The 19,441-nt window shown below is 29.5% G+C and overlaps 1 protein-coding gene across 12 annotated transcripts in view; it reads left to right on the forward strand.

Moving 5' to 3' along the window:
* Window positions 1–19,441, forward strand: part of LOC107437287 (tyrosine-protein phosphatase Lar) — a 753,777-nt gene that overhangs the window by 675,765 nt on the left and 58,571 nt on the right. For 4 of the 12 annotated variants that reach the window (XM_071177245.1, XM_071177243.1, XM_071177248.1 and 1 more), the window contains 8 exons: window positions 1,336–1,623; window positions 3,425–3,445; window positions 6,173–6,273; window positions 7,276–7,471; window positions 9,048–9,329; window positions 12,153–12,461; window positions 15,021–15,332; window positions 18,019–18,216. In XM_071177245.1, coding sequence (XP_071033346.1) covers window positions 1,336–1,623; window positions 3,425–3,445; window positions 6,173–6,273; window positions 7,276–7,471; window positions 9,048–9,329; window positions 12,153–12,461; window positions 15,021–15,332; window positions 18,019–18,216 — 1,707 coding nt within the window. The remainder of the gene's footprint in view (window positions 1–1,335; window positions 1,624–3,424; window positions 3,446–6,172; window positions 6,274–7,275; window positions 7,472–9,047; window positions 9,330–12,152; window positions 12,462–15,020; window positions 15,333–18,018; window positions 18,217–19,441) is intronic. The other 8 variants (XM_071177266.1, XM_071177267.1, XM_071177269.1 and 5 more) reach the window with 2 other exon arrangements.

Consider the following 19,441-nt stretch of genomic DNA (forward strand, 5'->3'; position numbering starts at 1 on the left):
TTATTATTATTACATTGCAATATGTCTTCAATTAAACTTACCTTATAAATGGACAAGTGAAGATATTAATAACAGGTATTTCATCTCGAAAATACATAATGAAATAAGATTTTTTTAAGAACATTAAGCTCAGCATTTATGTGTATTTGTAAAATATTATATTAAAAGTGGATAATGCTGCGTTTAATGAAATATAAAAAAAGGAGAGGAGATGTTCTCAAAAGTCCTTAAAAAGATGAAAGAAGAGAAAAGAAATCAAAAATAAATATTTTGAAAATAAACCATTCGTCCACTATGATTAAAAATATAGTATTATATATATCCAACTACTTGAACCATAATATCATGTCAATATACTGAAACTGTTACAATACATAAGCGAAACACATCTTAATTGAGCATTTTTTCTTAATTTTCCCGATATTATTGTTCAAATTACTTATGAACTGACATTTCTAAAAGTGTAAATAAAGCTTTAATATTGAATTATCACATGTGAAGCAAAACTTTATATTGTCTTTTGTAACTAAGCTGAGTGCTAAATATACTTAAAAATAAAAATATAATTTTTTTTTTTTTTTTTTGCTTAATAGTTAAATCGGAGAAAAGGTCGACATATTTCAAACGCTCAAAATACAGCGCTCCTCATCAAAAATATCTAGATAGATAGATGAATATTCTAGTTTTAATGTGTTATCTTCCGAGGAAGGTCGAGTTTTGAGTGCTAGAAACAAGTCGACCTTTCTTCCTTTTTATCTAAGTAGAAAAGGAATTTCTTTATAACATATTATTTACTTTAATTTTCTTGAGATCATTCATTTCAGGTTTTATATATATTTTTAAACTGCCTTTTGTATGATTAGTAAAAGTTAAAATATTCAATTTATGTATTTAGCATTAAAATTATTCGCTCGACGCAAAATTGTGTAAAGAAAAAAAATCAATGAAAAGTAGAATTATGGCATACTTTCATTCCCATGTGACATAATGTAGTGTTTGAAACAGCTATTGGTAATAATTCCCAATTTAAAACACAAAATATTATTAAAAAATAATATGTACCAAAAAGTAATTTAATTCCTTTTGCATGGCTAATAAAAGTTAAGAGATTCAAGTCATGTATTTAGTTTTAAAACTATTTGTTCAATACAAAAAAACATGCATCAATAAAAAGTTGAGTTATGACATACTTTCATTCCCATGTGACTTAGTGTACTATTTGGAACAGTTATTGGTAATGATTCTCAACTTAAACCGCAACATGTTACTTGAAAATAACAGGTATAAAAAATAGTTCCATTCTATTTTAATTGTTACTATCTATTTTAATTCCAGCTTTACCTCGACCACCGACAAGAGTACAGATCTCTGACGTAACAGCCACATCTGTACGCATATCATGGTCGTATGATATTGGCTCCGAGAATATCATCTACTACGTTATACAATATAAGCCAAAGCTAGCCAACCAAGACTACAGTGAGCTTAGTGGCATCAATACCATGTTCTATACAGTACGAGACTTGACTCCGTATACAGAGTACGAATTTTACGTCATAGCCGTTAACGCCATTGGAAGAGGTAGTCCAAGTCAAGCTGCCGTTGTAACAACTGGAGAAACAGGTATGTGTTCATACTATCGTTTCTGTACACAATTTTTCTGAATTGGGAAATTGAAAAAATAGAAACCCATCAAGAGGATAAAAGAAAAACTCTACTTGGGGCTGTTTTTCGAATGCTCTGTCGTCACAAAACGCGTTTTTGCGATTAATATGCTATTTTCATAACTGTTTTCAGTTTACAATAGACATTCATGACCGTTCGATCACGGTTAGTCTATCTTTAATCATCGCCCTCTATGCATATTCTGAAAATGGTACATAATGTCAATATGAAGAAAGGCTGCAGTTTTGTGTAAACGAAGAACGTTCGTAATATTTTTTTTTCTTTTTAATATTTAAAAAGTTTTTTTTAACGTGGCATTATCTAGACTCGTAAGAATTTTCAAAAATGGAGTATTATTCGTTGATTTTTATAATTTTAATCTAAGCTGATAAAAAATCGCCAAATCGGCAATTTTCGAAAAAATTTAATAACTTATAAAATATTCAAGTTATTTTTCCGTTTTACAAATAATTCTTTACGACATGACGTTAAATATTGTTTAAAAATATTGCTTTGTCTCAAGTGTTAATGTTAAACTATAACTTTTTTATTTATTTATCTATTTATTTATTTTATTTTGGTGAAAGAGCTTCGAAAAATAATGTTCATTAAGCAAGCGTTTATTTATTTATTGTTTGATTATTTATTTGTCGGTTAATAATGATCCTCCATAAAAAAAAATATTGCAGTTTCAAGATAAAATTAGTTTAATAGACAATACAGACGGTCATGGTTTAACATTATTTCTCATATTAATGGTGATCTAAAAAATTCGCGAAAAACAATGAGATAATCATTTGCTGATGTTCTACTTTAGTTTGATATATACAGGGTGTTTCGTAATAACCCACCTTTATACATACTTTTAGAATACTTGTTAAAAAATTAAAGAAGAAAACCTACACATATTAAGGTCCCCATTGAAACGAGGATATAACAAAAAGAATTTCGAAATCTAATGCATACTACTTAAGGCCTGGTTTCTTAGGACAGGACGCCGTCAGCTTATTTATAACTTGATTTATGTAAAAATATATATATATATATTTCTCTCTCTTAAAAATCTCAACACTATTTTTTCCCACTCACAAATAAATACTGCTTTGGGATTACTCAAAGTTAGTTTATTTGTATTTAGTAATAACTAAAAAATATTATTGTCTTAAACTCAATTTTTAAAAGCCTTCTCACAGTTAACTTTGTTAAGTTTTAAGTAGTGAAAAAAGTATGTTGCCCATTATTCGCATTATATTATCTTACAATAATATTTTAAAATTATAAAATTTTATTTTTAAAAAATTCTTACATCATTTAAATGCATTATTTTTTTCTTATAAAACGTGCGTCTGATATAAATTGTTACATAAAAAATATGTCCCGACTTTCTTATCCTTAACCGAAATATATTTTTTCAGCCATATATTTCGAATTATTCCTTTCTAAATCCTACATTCCTTTCATCTTTACCGCTTGAGAAAATTTAATTTTGTTTTTATTTGTATATGTTTACAACAAAGCTACCAATCTACAATTCACCAATGGTTGAATTGTTGCCACGTATCAATCTATAAAGTTTTCAATAGAATTTTTCTATCGATCAATAAAACTATCATAGATAAATCTCTTTTCACAAAAAAGATAATTCCTTTCTTTCATTTCTTGGTGGTATTCATTTATAATAGGGATTTTTCCTTTTTTTCCCCCTATCTTTCTTTCACTAAGCAATTGACGCAATTCCTTTTCTTCTTTCTTTCTCTAGTGGACTCCTCAGGATCTAACAGTAAGTGTTCTCTATTTAGTATGCTTTTTCCCTACTTTTCCCTATCACTTTTCCCTTTTTTGCTGTATTTGAAAATCACTAGAAATTAAAAAAAGAAAACTCAGTTATCATCAGAATTTTAAGATTGATTGTGTTTTTAAGTAGTAAAATTAATTCTAATACAAAAATTTTTATAATAGCTGTAGAGAAATTAATAAATATTTTTTACCATATAATTATTTAATACTTATGAGACTCGGTTGAAAGGGTTGGCTAAAAATTACGGGTGATATAAAAAAAATCATTTTAAAAAAACTTAAGAAAGAATCTTACTGTGCTCTGGCAGCCAGCTAATTTCTTTCACGAAAGTTTTAAAATAAATCAACAGATGGCGCTGATAATTAGAAAAACAGCAAAATAATTATTTCAAAGTAAAGCAACGACGTCTTGCAATCTGAGAACATAATTATCTAACACCTGTGGTAAAAATTACAGTTAGGATGATCCGACATGGAGCAGAAAACGTTGTTTGTTTTTTTGGCAGCAGTGCCATCTGTGAATGAACTTCTTAACTAAATTTGAAACTTTTAAAGAATTAAAATCTGGTTTCTTAAATAGAAAATAGTAAAAGATTATTTCTCTAACGGTATAGTTATGGAAACTACATTTAATAATACAATATAGTTATAATATGTTATAAAACAATGAAATAACTATGTAGTTATAGCACAATATATGAATTTATTCATTTATCAATTTTCATGGTTTAAATCAAATTGAGTCCAAATCTTTAAACGCAGATTATTGGTCATTTTTTGAACAATCGGTACTTTTGTATACCCGAATCATGGTCACATTATATTCAGTTACATTCATTAAAATGTTACTAAAAAAAACAATAATTTTTATTTCTAATTTAATAAGTTTTAAGTAATATTAAAGAAAAGTAAACCTTCAAATAACGAAAAAGCGAAATAATAATTTTATTCATATATGAAATCAAAAAATGTATTTGTTTACAGTTTACATACTTCATTGTTAGAATCAAATTTAATCATCTGTAAAAGTCGAATGCAAAAATAAACAATTATATCTTAATGTGTATTTTGATTAGTTTAATAATAAATTTAAAGCAATTATTATTATAAATACATTTTTTGTGCACTTCGGATTTATACTATTCTTTTTTTATAAACTTAATGAAGTAAAATCTCATTGTTAAAAAATATTAAAGTTACTAAAATAATAATATAAAGTATTGTTTTCATGAAAATAATTGTGGTAACTCTAAAAAATTAAGTGGTAACTCATAGATTGCATTATTCACTTCGTCTTCAGACATAGTAAGAGAAAGTTAGTGTTGCCATCTATTATCAGCAAAAGAAACTCATTTTCTCTCTTATTGGAAAAAGAACTATCTCGTTTTAAATAATATAGACGTCATTTTATTGCTTACATAAAGATAACTATCTCAAAACACAGTGTAATCAAACGTCTTTAAGTAATTTTGTCATGGGTGGTCTTTTCCCAAAATGTGAAATTTATTTCTTTGTTGTTTTTTATCCCAAAATATGCTATGCAGTCATTAAAGTGCAACTGTTTTAGATTCTAAAAGTATTTAAGAGTTAAGCTTGTTTTATGTGTATCATAACCTAAACTTCACTTTGTTCAGATCCCTTACATTAATTAGGGCAACTACAGTTGATTTAATTANCTACGTTTTATTTTCATGAAAATAATTGTAGTAACTCTAAAAAATCGAGTGGTAACTCATAGATTGCGTTATTCACTTCATCTTCAGACATTGTAAGGGAAAGTTAGTGTTGCCATCTATTATCAGCAAAGGAAACTCATATTCTCTCTTACTGGAAAAAGAACTATCTCGTTTCAAATAATACAGACGTCATTTTATTGCTTACATAAAGATAACTATCTCAAAACACAGTGTAATCAAATGTCTTTAAGTGATTGTTATGAAATGGTATGGTCTTTTCCCCAAATTTGAAATTTATTTCTTTGTTGTTTTTTATCCCAAAATATGCTATGCAGTCATTAAAGTGCAGCTGTTTTAGATTCTAAAAGTAGTAAAAGTTAAGCTTGTTTTATATGTATCATAAGCTAAACTTCACTTTGTTTTAATCCCTTACATTAATTAGGGCTACTACAGTTGATTTAATTAGGTCTGCTAAATTAATTGAAATTATCAATAAAATAAACGCGTTTTAGAGTTGTCATGCTTTTCCACTAAGCTGTAGTTCTGCAGCATTTTGCAGTTTATTTTAACAACGGCGTTGAACTGCCGATCCATACCGAATTTGCACTAATATCGATGATCAACTCCATAGCCTTGTTATTTTCAAACCAATTTAGAAGACAAAAAAAACTCCTAAATCATGCATTTTGACAAACTCTGCTTTGAAGAAAATTTTTTGAGGGAATTCTTGCATTTGCGATACAATAAGAAGAAAACCACGAAAACATTTCAAGTTCAGCCTGACGACAAAGGTATTCAGGTATTCATCAATTGATAAACGAAAACGAAATGAAAGGTATTCATCAATTAGAATAAATAAACGTAAAGCTAAGAAAATTGGGGGGAAATGTGATACCAAAAATAATGAACTCCAATCTAGTTGCTGTGAAAGCAAATGATAATTGTTTTTTCTTCAGAGATTCTTTGAAAAAAATGGCCAACTTGATTTAACTTTTAAATAATTTAATAATAATAATGTAATATTTCTTCTACAGAACCAGGGAGTGCTCCCCGAAATGTTCAGGCGACTCCTCTTAGTTCAAGTACAGTCGTCATTCAATGGGATCCGCCAAAAGAACCAAATGGTCAAGTGACCGTAAGTCAACACAATTTTTTTATCCAATAAAGGCAAACTATATGTTGTTTTTAAAAATTCTAATCAATAAATAATTTAAATTGACATAGCGAACGCACAATATTAATTTAATGTTCAATAATGAATATAGTATTTCAACATTTTTCACTACCGGCAAGGATTCCATTAATTGGTAAATTGCAATGTCTCATAATTTCGGCAAGAATTATAGATTAAGTTTTTTGATATTTCACTACTTGTACCAGAATGGGATACCTGCAAGTGACGTAGTATGGATATATCGATTCTGATTGGTTGTTAAAACATGGCATTTGTTTACGATAGTAACATTTCTCTTCATTCTATTTCGAGTTAGCCAAGCCCGTCAAGTATCAATTATCTTAAGTGACACATTCTAAATTCTTTCACAAAGATTTCAATTCTTTCACAATATATTTCTTACTTCTCACGAAGACAGACACGAAGTATTGTATAACATAAACTAAGTATGCTTCGAAGTTTCCCGGTACACAAAGCAAAAATATATCACGATTACAGTAAAATACGTAAACAAATAATAAACCTAAGTTAAGTAAAAGACTTAGACGAGGGAAAATTACATTTTGACGAATTCGATGTGCGATACGGTGCTGTATTTTATTAACTTAACGTTAATTAGCACTCTAACTAATGTGAAGAAACTTAGATCAACATTAACACGCCATTTTGCTTATAAACGATCAGCTGGAGCTGACGTCATTGATCGCATGTGTGGGTATCCGTGATCTTCTTGAAATGCAAGTACCTAATTATCAACAAAAAAATATTTTATCTATTTTAAAATGGTGTATCTTGCTTTTATAATTTGAAACAAGTTTATTAAATGCTTAGGGTCAAAAATATGTTCTGCTTATTTATTTTATTGTTAGCTTGTAATAAATCTTAAATATTTTTTTCTACAAAAATATTTAAATGAGTTCTTCTAAGACTAAAACCAATTAAACTGGGTTTTTTCAATTTCAGGGTTATAAAGTTTACTATACCACCAACCCCCATGTTCCAGTTCAGGCATGGCAAAGTCAAATTGTAGATAACAACCAATTAACGACTATAAGCGATTTAATGACTGACGCAATCTATTCTATCCGAGTCCAGGCCTTCACCAGCAGAGGTCCCGGACCACTATCGAATACGATACAAATGAAGACTCAGTTGGGTGGTAAGTAAAGTCTACAGCCTATGTGAAACTATTTTATACATCATAAAAATAGTGAACTCAAAAGCTCAAATTTACACAGAAAAATTACAGCTTTTCAAGCTTCAGGCAAATTTCTATATACTGAAAAACTTCGTTAAATATCAAGATCATACCTATTCATGAAATTTTATACACACTGTGTTAAAGTAACAATATCTTACCTCTTGGCAAAGTTCCATATACAGTTAATTAAAGAACCAAAATCTTGGTTAAATTCTAAATACAGTCAATAAAATACCACGATCTTACCTATTGGTGAACATCTTTAAACAGTTCATTAAAATATATAAAGCTAGCTTTTTAATAAAATTTTATACACAGTGCGTTAAAGTATAACAAAATCTAACGTCGTGGTAGAGTACTATATGCATTTTGTTAAAGTACCAAGATCTAGTTAAAGTTTCATATATAGTTCAATAAAATACCAAGATCTTACCTCTTGGTAAAGGCCTACAAACAGTTCATTAAAGTAACAAAAACTTACTTTTTGATAAACTTTAACACATAGTGCCTTAAAACAACAAGTTCTTACGTCTTGGTAAAGTTCTATATACATTTTGTCAAAGTACCAAGATCTTGGTAAAGTTCCATATACTTTTGATCAAATTTTATACAGAATGCGTTAAAATAGCAAGATCTTACATCTTTGTAAAGTTCTATATACATTTTGAAGTACCAAAATCTTGGTAAAGTTCCATATAAAGTTCAATAAATTACCAAGATCTTGGTAAAAGCCTACGTACAGTTCATTAAAGTATCAAAATCTTACCTTTTGATAACAATCTATTCACATTCCCTCCAAATTCCGAGAACTTACCTGACAAAGTTCTAATCTATCGACTTGGCTCTGATACAGTTTGTTAGGATATCAAGGTCTTACTTTTCTAATAGAGCTCTTAATACACTAAGTATTAAAATCTTCACATTAGATTTATTCTATGAACAAGTTCGTAAAATCATGTGTTAACATTCGAAAAAGAAAAAAATAATTACAAGTCATGGGATTGTGTGCCCTCTATTCAAAAGTGAATGATATATAAAATAATTTATAATATCTAGCCTATAAACTATACCGCTAATAAAGACTGTACAAAACGCTTGTGATTCTCATTTCTATTCTTTTCTTTTATTACTGAAAATTCAAAACTGATGGGCAAAGCAAGAGTAAATGCTAGCAATGGCAAATTTATGGATAAATTTAGTGAAAACTGCCTCAGTTTATGTTCTACTTCAGTTAAGGAAAAATTTTTGACCTATTGATACACTTTTTACCTAATTGATACGTTAAATATGTCTTAATTTTTATAAATAATTTAACATGAAATTGTTTAAGCGCAGTTTTTAAAAAAAAAATTTGCATGAATTAATACGGGTGTAAGGTATACAATTTCTTACATCATTTTAAAGTTTGAAATTTTTCCTGTTATGCAAAATTTGAGCGAAATCGGTTGTATAGTTCCTGAGAAATTTAAATATAAGACTTTTCTAAAATCACATATATCAGCGCCATAATAAAACCGATGTTTTTCTTTTGCAGTACCTAGCCAACCAACCAATTTACGAGCTGTTCCAACATCAGCTACAACAGTACAGCTATCGTGGACAAGACCAACTCATACAGGCGAAAATATAATCGGGTATGAACTGTATTGGAACGATACTTTTAGCCAACATGAGTATCACAGGGAGATCGAATCAGAATCTTATACACTGGGAGAACTGTATCCTGATACTGAGTACTTCATATGGGTAGCGGCAAAATCAAAAAGAGGCGAAGGTGCGGCTACTCCACCTGTTAAAGTGCGTACAGAGCAGTATGGTACGTATGAATAATCTAAAATGTTACTTTAAACTAAAATATTGGTTATCAACTGGCGGTCCTTTGTGGCATAGCTAGCGGGAGCGCAAAAGGGAACATCTGCCCTCGAGCCTTATTGCAAAGAATATACATAGGGGAAGAAGGCTAGCATCCATAACCCTAATGTAAACCGGTCCACCAATGCTAGGTGCGGTGACTGTGTAGGGGTACAGTAGCAGAAGTTTTGAAAACGGATTTTCACCCTCCTCTCTTCACAACCTCTACTCTAAGGAGCAGATACTCCCGTATCTACTCCCTAGAGTACTCCCTAATTCAAGGAGTACTCTCCTCTACTAGTAAGGGTGAAAAATTTCTCTTTTTATTTATTGTTGGTTTGTTCTGTATTTTTACACTCTATATAAACAATACCGTTCTATTAATATATTTGATAATATATCCATGTTGCAACATACGCAACCATACGTGTAGAGTTATCCAACAACCGTTTTACAGGTGAGGTACCTCTTGACTGTCACTTTGCATGCTATGCGCATGCGCTGGATCTTAATACATATGATGCTCTGCTAAATCTGAGTATTTTACTCTTCCTGTACAGTTGTTTTTCTGGTACAGCATACCGAACAAAGCAGTTTCCTGCATTAGTTACGTATTCGAACAGCTGGATTTCTTTTCCTTTCTATGTTCTTTGCTTTGAGGGGTGCCAAATTCATGAAAAAATAATTATAAATGAGTTTAAATTTTAGAATGAAATTTTTTTCTGTTTTAAATATCCTCAGTTTTCATTTTCTAATTGCGGGTCTCCTAATTTTTTAATTAATTTAAATCGGCGCATTTTTTTTTTTTTTTTTTTTTTTTTTTTTTTTTTTTTTTTTTTTTNTTGTTCATTTGCCGATCTGCGAGTGGTTATTTTCAGATCAACTAAAAGTAAAATGTCCGGATAATGAAATAGTTGGAAACAATTCATCAGTATCTGGTACTCTTTTGTCCTCATTGGAGTTTAAAAAAAGGAATCATAATTGGAATATTAAATAATTTTTCCCAATTAACGTTTAAAAATCATACCATAGAACCTTTATTGTTGTCTTTTTCTCTAATTAGATAAAATCATTTGTGTCACGTGGGATTTACTATCCTATTTTTAGAGATCTGAGCCCAAACTCTGTACCGAATTCATGTATGTACACTAAATTAATAATCAATGAATCATAAATACAATTTACAATATATCAACTGAAAATCTTTTATTAGCTATACTTAGCTCAGTTATAGCCATACTAATTGCATGAAGAAAACCATCCAATATAATAATTGTAAATATTCTCAATTAATAATTCAATATTACAATGTTTTAAGATTGCGATGTTTTAATATTATTATACAGTTTGTTTTAAATAACATTTTGTTTGATGATATTAAAACAATACATTCTTTAAATATCATTTTACAAAATGTTTTAATTATAATCTTACAATGAAGTATATTTTAGAGAATTTAGTTTATAATCGTAATATGATTATAAATTATGTCTTTTAAATTACTTTTTGTTTAATGATGTCAAAACAACGTAATGTTATAATATCATTATGCAAAATGTATAATGATATTACAAGCTTTAATATAATTATGCATATTTTCAACTAAATGTAATCATTGACTTTCTAATTACTTTTATCAACGTTTCAAAGTAATCAAATTAAATTAATACAACTCTAATTTTAACCTTTTTTTAACTTAGATATTCTAAAAAAATAATAGCGCGTTTATTAATGTTAATTAAATGTATATTTGAGAACAAATAAATGAAACCTGAAACTACAAAGAATTTATTTGTTTCAAATCATACATTTATTTATTAAATTTGTCGATAAAGCAAATCTTATTTGCATTAATAATGTCATCATGTTTTTATAAATCTTTTTAATGCCACTTTTAAAAGTAGAAGTTGGGAAAAAAATTACCTTTTTTTCGGTTTCTTTGCACTTGAAATATCAAAAGTAAAAAAATAGCCTTTGTAGAATCAATTTTCTTAATTGCTTCAATTATTTCAAATTAATTCGAATTAAGAAAGAGAAGCGGTATCTTTTTATCTTGAACCAGCTTATTAGTTTCAAAAATAAAATCTTATTTACTCCTGTACTTATTTATAATTTATGCTTTTTATGTTAGAAAGCTTATTTTTCTTAGAATTATTATTTATTAAGTTTTTTTTTTTGGGCACATTTTTATTGAGCTTTTAGTTTATACCATTTTATTTATTTGCTTTTTACTGTTATAATTTTATTAGTTTTATGGAACTATTGATTCATGAATCGAGTAAAAAAATTAACATTTTAAGTGTTCACTTTTTATTATAAAATTTTAGAAGGAGGTAAGATAAAAAAAAAATTTTATGTGATAACAAAGCTTTATTTCCTAACAACCAAATGGTTGAAGAAACATTCAATGATCTGTACTTTGTGCTCAAAATTGAAAGTATTGTTTGATTAAATTTATTACATCCAAAGATCCAAAAGTCGGATGGACATGACGCCTAAAATCTGTCAATCTGAAACGAATAAAATAAACTACCTAAGCCAATTTATATTACGGAAATCGAAAAATAAAGATTATAAGAACGTACATTTCGTAATACGTTCGAAAATTAGTTTAGTAGACAACAATGTAACTTATACAGTTTTTTTCTCTTTTTCCGAGCAATTTCTGAATCGAAACCTTGTTCCTTTTCCAACAATGAATCAATAGTTCCATTAGGTGATTACTCCTATTAAATTTTTAGTTTATGATTTGCCTGTTTTTGTTATGTTTATTCCTCTTACCTCTTAGCACCCACTGCCCCACCCCAAGAAGTGACCGGTGTCACGCTTAACTCACGCTCTCTGCGTATCTCTTGGGAACCCCCACCCGAAAGCCAACAAAATGGTCATTTGGCTTTCTATAAAGTCCTATACTTGGAGTCGAATAAGCCTCCGGATCCGGCCACTGCCGCTATCCGGCAAGTGGACGCCAAACAGACTTTTGTAGTTCTTGATAACCTGACAACGTGGACGGAATACAGAGTTTGGGTATTGGCGGCAACTGCAGCTGGTGAAGGACCTCTTTCTGAAGCCATTGTTTTAAAAACCGATGAAGCAGGTAAGTTATCTCTGAAGGGTTGGAAGAAAGTTAAATATAAATTTATTATAGTAAAACATATTATTTTGATTTATATGGAAAATAATAGAATTGATTGATTTATGGATCTAAAACTGAATTGTACAAAAAGCGTCAAATGACAATTACAAAAGTTTGTTTATATATAAAAAAATAGGTATATGATTTCACAATGGTATAGTTGTCACTACGCACAGTTAAAGTTCAAGTCCGCAAAGGTTCTTTACATTACATATAAATATATATACATATATATAATGTCGTTGTTGAGTGGAAGGATTAAAACAGGTCTTAGGCAGGGAAGGAGGGTACAAAGTTTATTTATTAATTATTAGACAGAGAACGCATATAAAAGTGGTCATGAAAAAGTTTTGCTCCTCGATATAAGTTAGGGAAAATCTTGCAAAGAAAATTCGTAAAATGTTTCATTTTAGGGAATAAGAGAAATCTTAGTAATTGTGTTTGGTTTATTAAATAGGTCGCGCGATTCCCACAAAGAGCAAAGGGAAAAAATGTCTTACTTTTAATCAATGCATACTTGAGCCAAAAATAGATTAAGGGACAGGATGGGAATTTAAAAGTGTGAGAAAGTGTTTCGATTAGAATAATAAATTTAGAAAAGGATTTACGGAAAAGGAATAGCATAAAAAGATCATTTGAAGCTTTTTATGTTACATACATATATATATAATTAAANATATATATAACCACTTTTTACTAGGTAAGAATGAGTACGTTATTTTTATATACTAGTGGGCTGCGCCCCCTGATCGCTAACGCTCGTCAACCCCAATAATTTTGTGAGAATTTTTTTGATAATTCGGTGAGAATCCACCCGATTAGACATATGATGCTCACAACGTGCTCTTGCACGCCGAAGCCTATCAATTAAAACGTATTAGCGTTTTATATAATATAGATTAGCCATATGATGCTCACTACGTGCTCTTGCGCGCCGAAGACTATCAATTAAAAATGAAAACCGTTGCCAACGCGAGAAAAGAAATATCATCGGTTTTATTGATACATACGTATTAGCGTTTTATATAATAAGATGATTATTTACGTCAACAAACAAGATGTACTTAAGTTGAAGTGTCAAATTTAAGAAAAATGTGGTTATCCGGAAGAAAAATTGCGTAAATAAATTCAAACTGAAATTTATCGAAATTTAAATGATAAATTTGCTTTATTAATAATACGTAAAATACACAGAATAATTTTTACTAAATCTTAATAGTAAATAATCTTTCTTCAATCTTTCGTAAAATATGCGTAAGCATTCTTACCGAAGAATATTTGGTAAAAACCATTCCGTTAATATTACGTAAAATGTAAAGCTTTTTTTACCACATATCTCTATGGTTATGTCATTCCGACAATATTTAGTAAAATTTACGTATAAAGCGTATTGACTTTACAAATTTCCCAAAATTTTACGTTTAATTTACTTATTATGCTACATTGGATATATGTATATATATATATATATATATAATCTAGTTTTGGTGATGTTGAGGTAAAAAATATGTAGGGACAAGAAAGAAATCTCCCTTATACTTAATACAAAACGAGTTCTTTTTACCATTGGAAAAATAGACGCTGCAGAAAAAGCAACTGCAAAAGGTAGAAGAAATATTTTTAGAGGGCTTGAGAGGAAAGAAAAGTGTGGAGAATATCGGACAAGTTTACCTAATGATTTTCGCAAGTTGTATCCTTTTACCATATTTTTCCATTTTGCGTTAAATACCAGACATTTCCAATTTTCATTAATTTTGTGTTGACTTAAATGTCATTGATCAAAATATCATTAAATTATAGTCAAATTTCCCAAGAATGAAGGCATGCATAAGACTACCATATTCTTCTGAACCAAGTCGTCATCTTTTGAAATTAGTTCTTGGACGTGGTGACCAACTTTCTTCACCACCTTCAAATTGGCCTCTTACCAATACCTATTAGCTTTTACAAATTAATATTCTCTGGCCAGTTTGACCACTTTTCTACAAGCTTTTAATTCCCCATAAAAAAAATCTGAATTTGTAATCAGATTGCACGAAAGATAACAGGGTGGTTATAAACACGACCTGCTCTTTGATCTAAATGGTGAAAAGTGCGCGCATTGAAATGAGTTCTTGGACGTGATGGTCAACTTTCCTTTCCATCTTCAAACTTTGTTCTTACCAATTATTAATTCTTTCAAATTAATATTCGCTGGTCAGTTTCACTGCTTTTCTACAAGCTTTCAATTCCCCGTGATAAAATTTGAATGTCTTATCAGATTGCACGAGGGATAACAGGGTGGTTATAAACACGATCTGCTCTTTGATCTAAATGGTGAAAAGTGTCTTCAGATCATCACTACCATTGAATCCCAGACTGTCATCGATAGCTTACGAGTTAAACTCTAGCAATATTCTCAACAAAATTAAGCCAAAGTTCTCAGCAGAAAAATTGAAATAGAGTGAAGAAAAACATTTGGTGCATGTTTTTTTAGAATACAAAATATATTATTACAATTGTCTTCCTTTATTATTTCAGTGCCGGGCATGCCGAGAGATGTTAAAGTTCGTGCCCTTAACAGTACAACAGTAGAGGTAAAATGGGAACCGCCTGCAAACAGAGACCGAAACGGACTTATCCGCGGCTATCAGATTCATGTTCAAGAAATGAATCGAGAGGGAGATCTTGTCAATGAACCCATGAGATTCGACGTTGCCGAAGAGGAGGCAGAAGGTTACAACATCACTGGTCTGCAACCAGCTACCAATTATTCCATTCAAGTAGCCGCTGTGACAAGAAAGGGAGACGGTACCAGAAGTAGAGCTACAACAGTTCAAACACAAGGTGGAGGTAAGTCTTTCTCTTACTAAAAGTAGCGCAGCTCGGTCCTTGTTTTCTCAGACATCCCGGACATTTTCAGAATTGGGTTTCCGCTTTATCAATTTACGCTATCCCACTGTCCCTCTCACTCACCACTAGTATCAGAGTAATCACCCTGGTGGTTCCCTGCCCCTCCAGTGCACAGGGTGCGTAGCGTTTTTTAAAAGTCCATAAAGGTGCTTTTTTTCAGTGGGTGTGTTTAAAAAGTGTTTAATTTTCCCTTTTCTAAAGTAAGATTTTTCCTTTACCATGTTGATTTTCGCTACGAATTGTGCAGGAAGACACTTTTCACATTGTTCAATTCAACGTTTTCACAATTAATTCAACCCCAATCTATTTTGGCACATCGTCAGTCCGTAGCGTATGAAAACGCCATTCGATTTACATGATTCAAAAATTTTCACAATTGTCAAAAACAATGACAAAAGTTTTTTTTTTTTTACATGACGATTAAAACCAGATAAAACCGTCAATTGCCAAAAACTTTCCAACCCTACCTAATCAGGATATTTTTTAAAGCGCTTAAAAATATTATTTGAATGCTTGAAAAGTGCTTAAAAGGTGCTTATTTTTTGTTGAATAATTTGGCTACGCACCCTGAGTGCAGCAGACTATCATTTCTCGCTTTCGTAATGGTTATCTATGACATACAAAATGGTCAAATCTATGACATACAAAAACAAAGTAAAGGTTTTCCCTACATGTTCTAAGTGTACTGCCTGTCAAGCTACACCCTGCCGTATCGAAATAGATGTAGAAAATGTACCTCCCATGTCCAAATAGCTCTTAGATAGCAAATATTACGAGTGAGCATAAGTCATGTCAAAAATAGTATTTTATGCATTGAAACGCTGCAAATTTTGAACTACTCGATCTGTTGACTCGTATATAATTTAATTCAATTCAGTGTAACAATATATAGAAATCGATTTCTCACTTGTTTAGATCGATATATCAGATGATTAAATGTGTACAAATTTGTGCATAAAAACCTTATAGTTTCTAAACTTTTCGCCAAATCATCTCGTGATTGATTTTATTAGATTTAAAACAAAAAAAAAACACCCAGAAACAATGCTTCACTTGGATGTTTTGAAGAAATTTTATATTCTCTCTCAAATCATCTCTGTTTCCCTCAACAACAAAAACGAGGGGAAGCTTACAGATGAGAGGAGTTTTCATGTTTCATTTATAAGGACACAACAAAGCTTCCTGTAAAAAACATTGTGTGTGTTAATTTCTTCGAAGAAAAAGTCTTAATTTTACTGGACTAAAAATACTTTAAACAGTAAGAATTTGTTAGAAATTTTTTTTATGTTTGTGATGAAGTTGTAAGTTTAAGCAAACACTCTTCAGTCCTGAAGACTGAAATCAGTCTTGAGCAAAATTCAATGGACTGATTTTCCAGCCTCTAATAAATATTTATTTTCGACTTTTTTCCCGCATTAAATTATCATTTACATATTAACTTTTCCTTTAAAAACATAAAAAGATTATTTTATGTTAAAATAAATATTAATCTTCATGAAAACATAATTGTCTTTCATAATTATCGCAAAATGATTTTGTAATGGTGTCACATCACTAAAAAATAATAGGATTGACTGAATTTCAACATCTGCTTGAGTTTGTGTTTTTTCTGAAACGTTTTTAGATTGTGAACAAGGTTAAATTAAGATTATTTTTTAAAATATTAAATCGGTAGATTTTGGACAAAGTATTAATAATGAAGTGTAAAGTAAGTAGAAAAAAGAACTCCAAGAGAAAGTTTGTGGTGTAATTCAGCAAGTGGTGCAAAAAATTATACAAGGTTAGCTTTTTTTTTGTAAAAAATAAAGGCAAATTTATTTTTAGAAAAAATAATCAATCATAGGCATAATATGTGGACCATTCTCATAGAAAGTTAACAATAATTTGCAGAAATTTTTTTAAAAGTAGCGCTAGACTCTGTAAAATGGTCAAAAAATAAGTTCAGTCTTAGCATTTTTCTTGAGTGGCACCCATGGTTATAAAGCATAAAAATGCAAAAATAATTTTATGTAAAAAACTAACTGGTATTAAAGCTCACTTTTCGAAAGTAAACTTTAATAATATATAGAATAATATATAGAATGTGAATAAAACAACATAATTCTAAAAATGCACATTATTAAATTTAGTTTATTCACGTGTCTTATGTATTGTGATTGCATTACAGAACATTTTAAACTTCTCTTATTAAAAATGAGCCTGATCATATGTTAAATCCTTTTAAAGCCTTATTTTTAATTTTAAGCTACTGGATGATATTACCAGTTTTTGTGGAGTTTTAAACTTATCGAAATTTGAGCAAACATACAAGAAAACTAAAGTACTTTAAAATTACCCTGGTCATTTTAAATAAGTAATACAAAGCAACAATAAGTTATCCAAAGCGCTAAAATGCAAAGCAATAATTTAAATAAAAAGGTTTTAATAATGTTTTTTAAAGTTGCCTTTTTACAAGCATAAAAATTAAGTCATCATTTTTCCCATAAAACCTTCTTTTTTTTATTTTAGTTGTACAAAATAAAGTAATAAGTATAATAAAAGTAATAGTATGAGTTTTTCTAGTACAAAATGAAATTAAAATCGTTTTGCTTCTTTTTTTAAGAAAGAGTTAACTGTTCTTTTTCAGTTCCAACAAAACCAGAGTTGACATTACAACTAATGAAAGAGGATCCTCAGCCTGTAGTCCAAGTACAATGGTCACGTCCAGCTCACACCTACGGTCAACTTTTGGGCTACAAATTGAAATACGGACGTACAGACGGAAAACATTATGAAGAAATGGATATTAACCCTTTGGAAGACCATACATCTGTTAGCAATTTAGGTATGATTTTGAGTCATTTAGTATAAATCAGGTGTATTGATCATGAAATCGGACTTTGCCGGGATTTTTTTCTAAATGCATTCGACGCTGACAAGCTTATGAACCAAACAGTTGAGGAGGTTTATGACTTTGGTAAAATTAACAATAAAAAATAATTTTATAATGTGTGATTATATTTGGTAATTTTATAATATGTGATAAAATAACATAATGTGTATAATATCACCTATAATAGAAATAGTTTTATAATATGTTATAAGATAAATTTATAATTCTAAAGATAAATTTATTAAGATAAATTTATAATTCTAATAATTCTAAATGCATTCGACGCTGACAAGCTTATGAACCAAACAGTTGAGGAGGTTTATGACTTTGGTAAAATTAACAATAAAAAATAATTTTATAATGTGTGATTATATTTGGTAATTTTATAATATGTGATAAAATAACATAATAACGATCATAACGATGTAATTGATTGCATAATAATAATAATTAATTTTAGATAAAAAGTTCATGCTTTTCAATTTGTTAAGTAGTGTTAAGAACGATTTTGAATGAATAAAGAAAAGGGGATAGATTGTCAATTTATGACTATTATAGGAAAAAAAGCCTATGACTGATGATTTATCAGATGTCTGTTACGTCGTCATTAGAATCATCTTTAAAAAAAATATCTAAACTCGATTTTTGATGACGTTTGCAATTTTTACTCTTTTTTTTTAAAGCATTTTTGGAGATTTTAAGGACATTTTCAGAGATTTTCGGTTATGTTTCTTTTAGGGCATTTATTTTGCATTTTGTGGCAGTATTTATTTTATAGAGTATCCTTTTTTTAATTTTAGGATTTTTAATACTATTGGGTCATTTTTTATATGAAACTTTTTCTAACATTTTTTACTTTTACAATGTAACTCTCTATATCTGTTACTTCTTAGTCTTTATTTAACTTATAAATTAAACTTTAGGGGAAATTACAACTCTATTTCCCTTATATACTGTATATTTTATACTATACTCTTTGTAAATATTATTGTCGTCTCGGGATCGCATTTTCCACCTTCGTCGCCTTGGCAACGATGTGATAGACAGCATCATTGTAATTCCTTTGATCATTATAGTTTGTTCTCTTTCTTTCGTCTGTTCTACGCTATTTTGATCTGGGTTATAAGCTAATTCATTTTCACAAAATTTTACTAAATGGTTTGTACTTTAAGCTCTG

This window comes from Parasteatoda tepidariorum, chromosome 1, assembly GCF_043381705.1.
Source record: "Parasteatoda tepidariorum isolate YZ-2023 chromosome 1, CAS_Ptep_4.0, whole genome shotgun sequence".
Classification (NCBI taxonomy): Eukaryota; Metazoa; Arthropoda; class Arachnida; order Araneae; family Theridiidae; genus Parasteatoda; species Parasteatoda tepidariorum.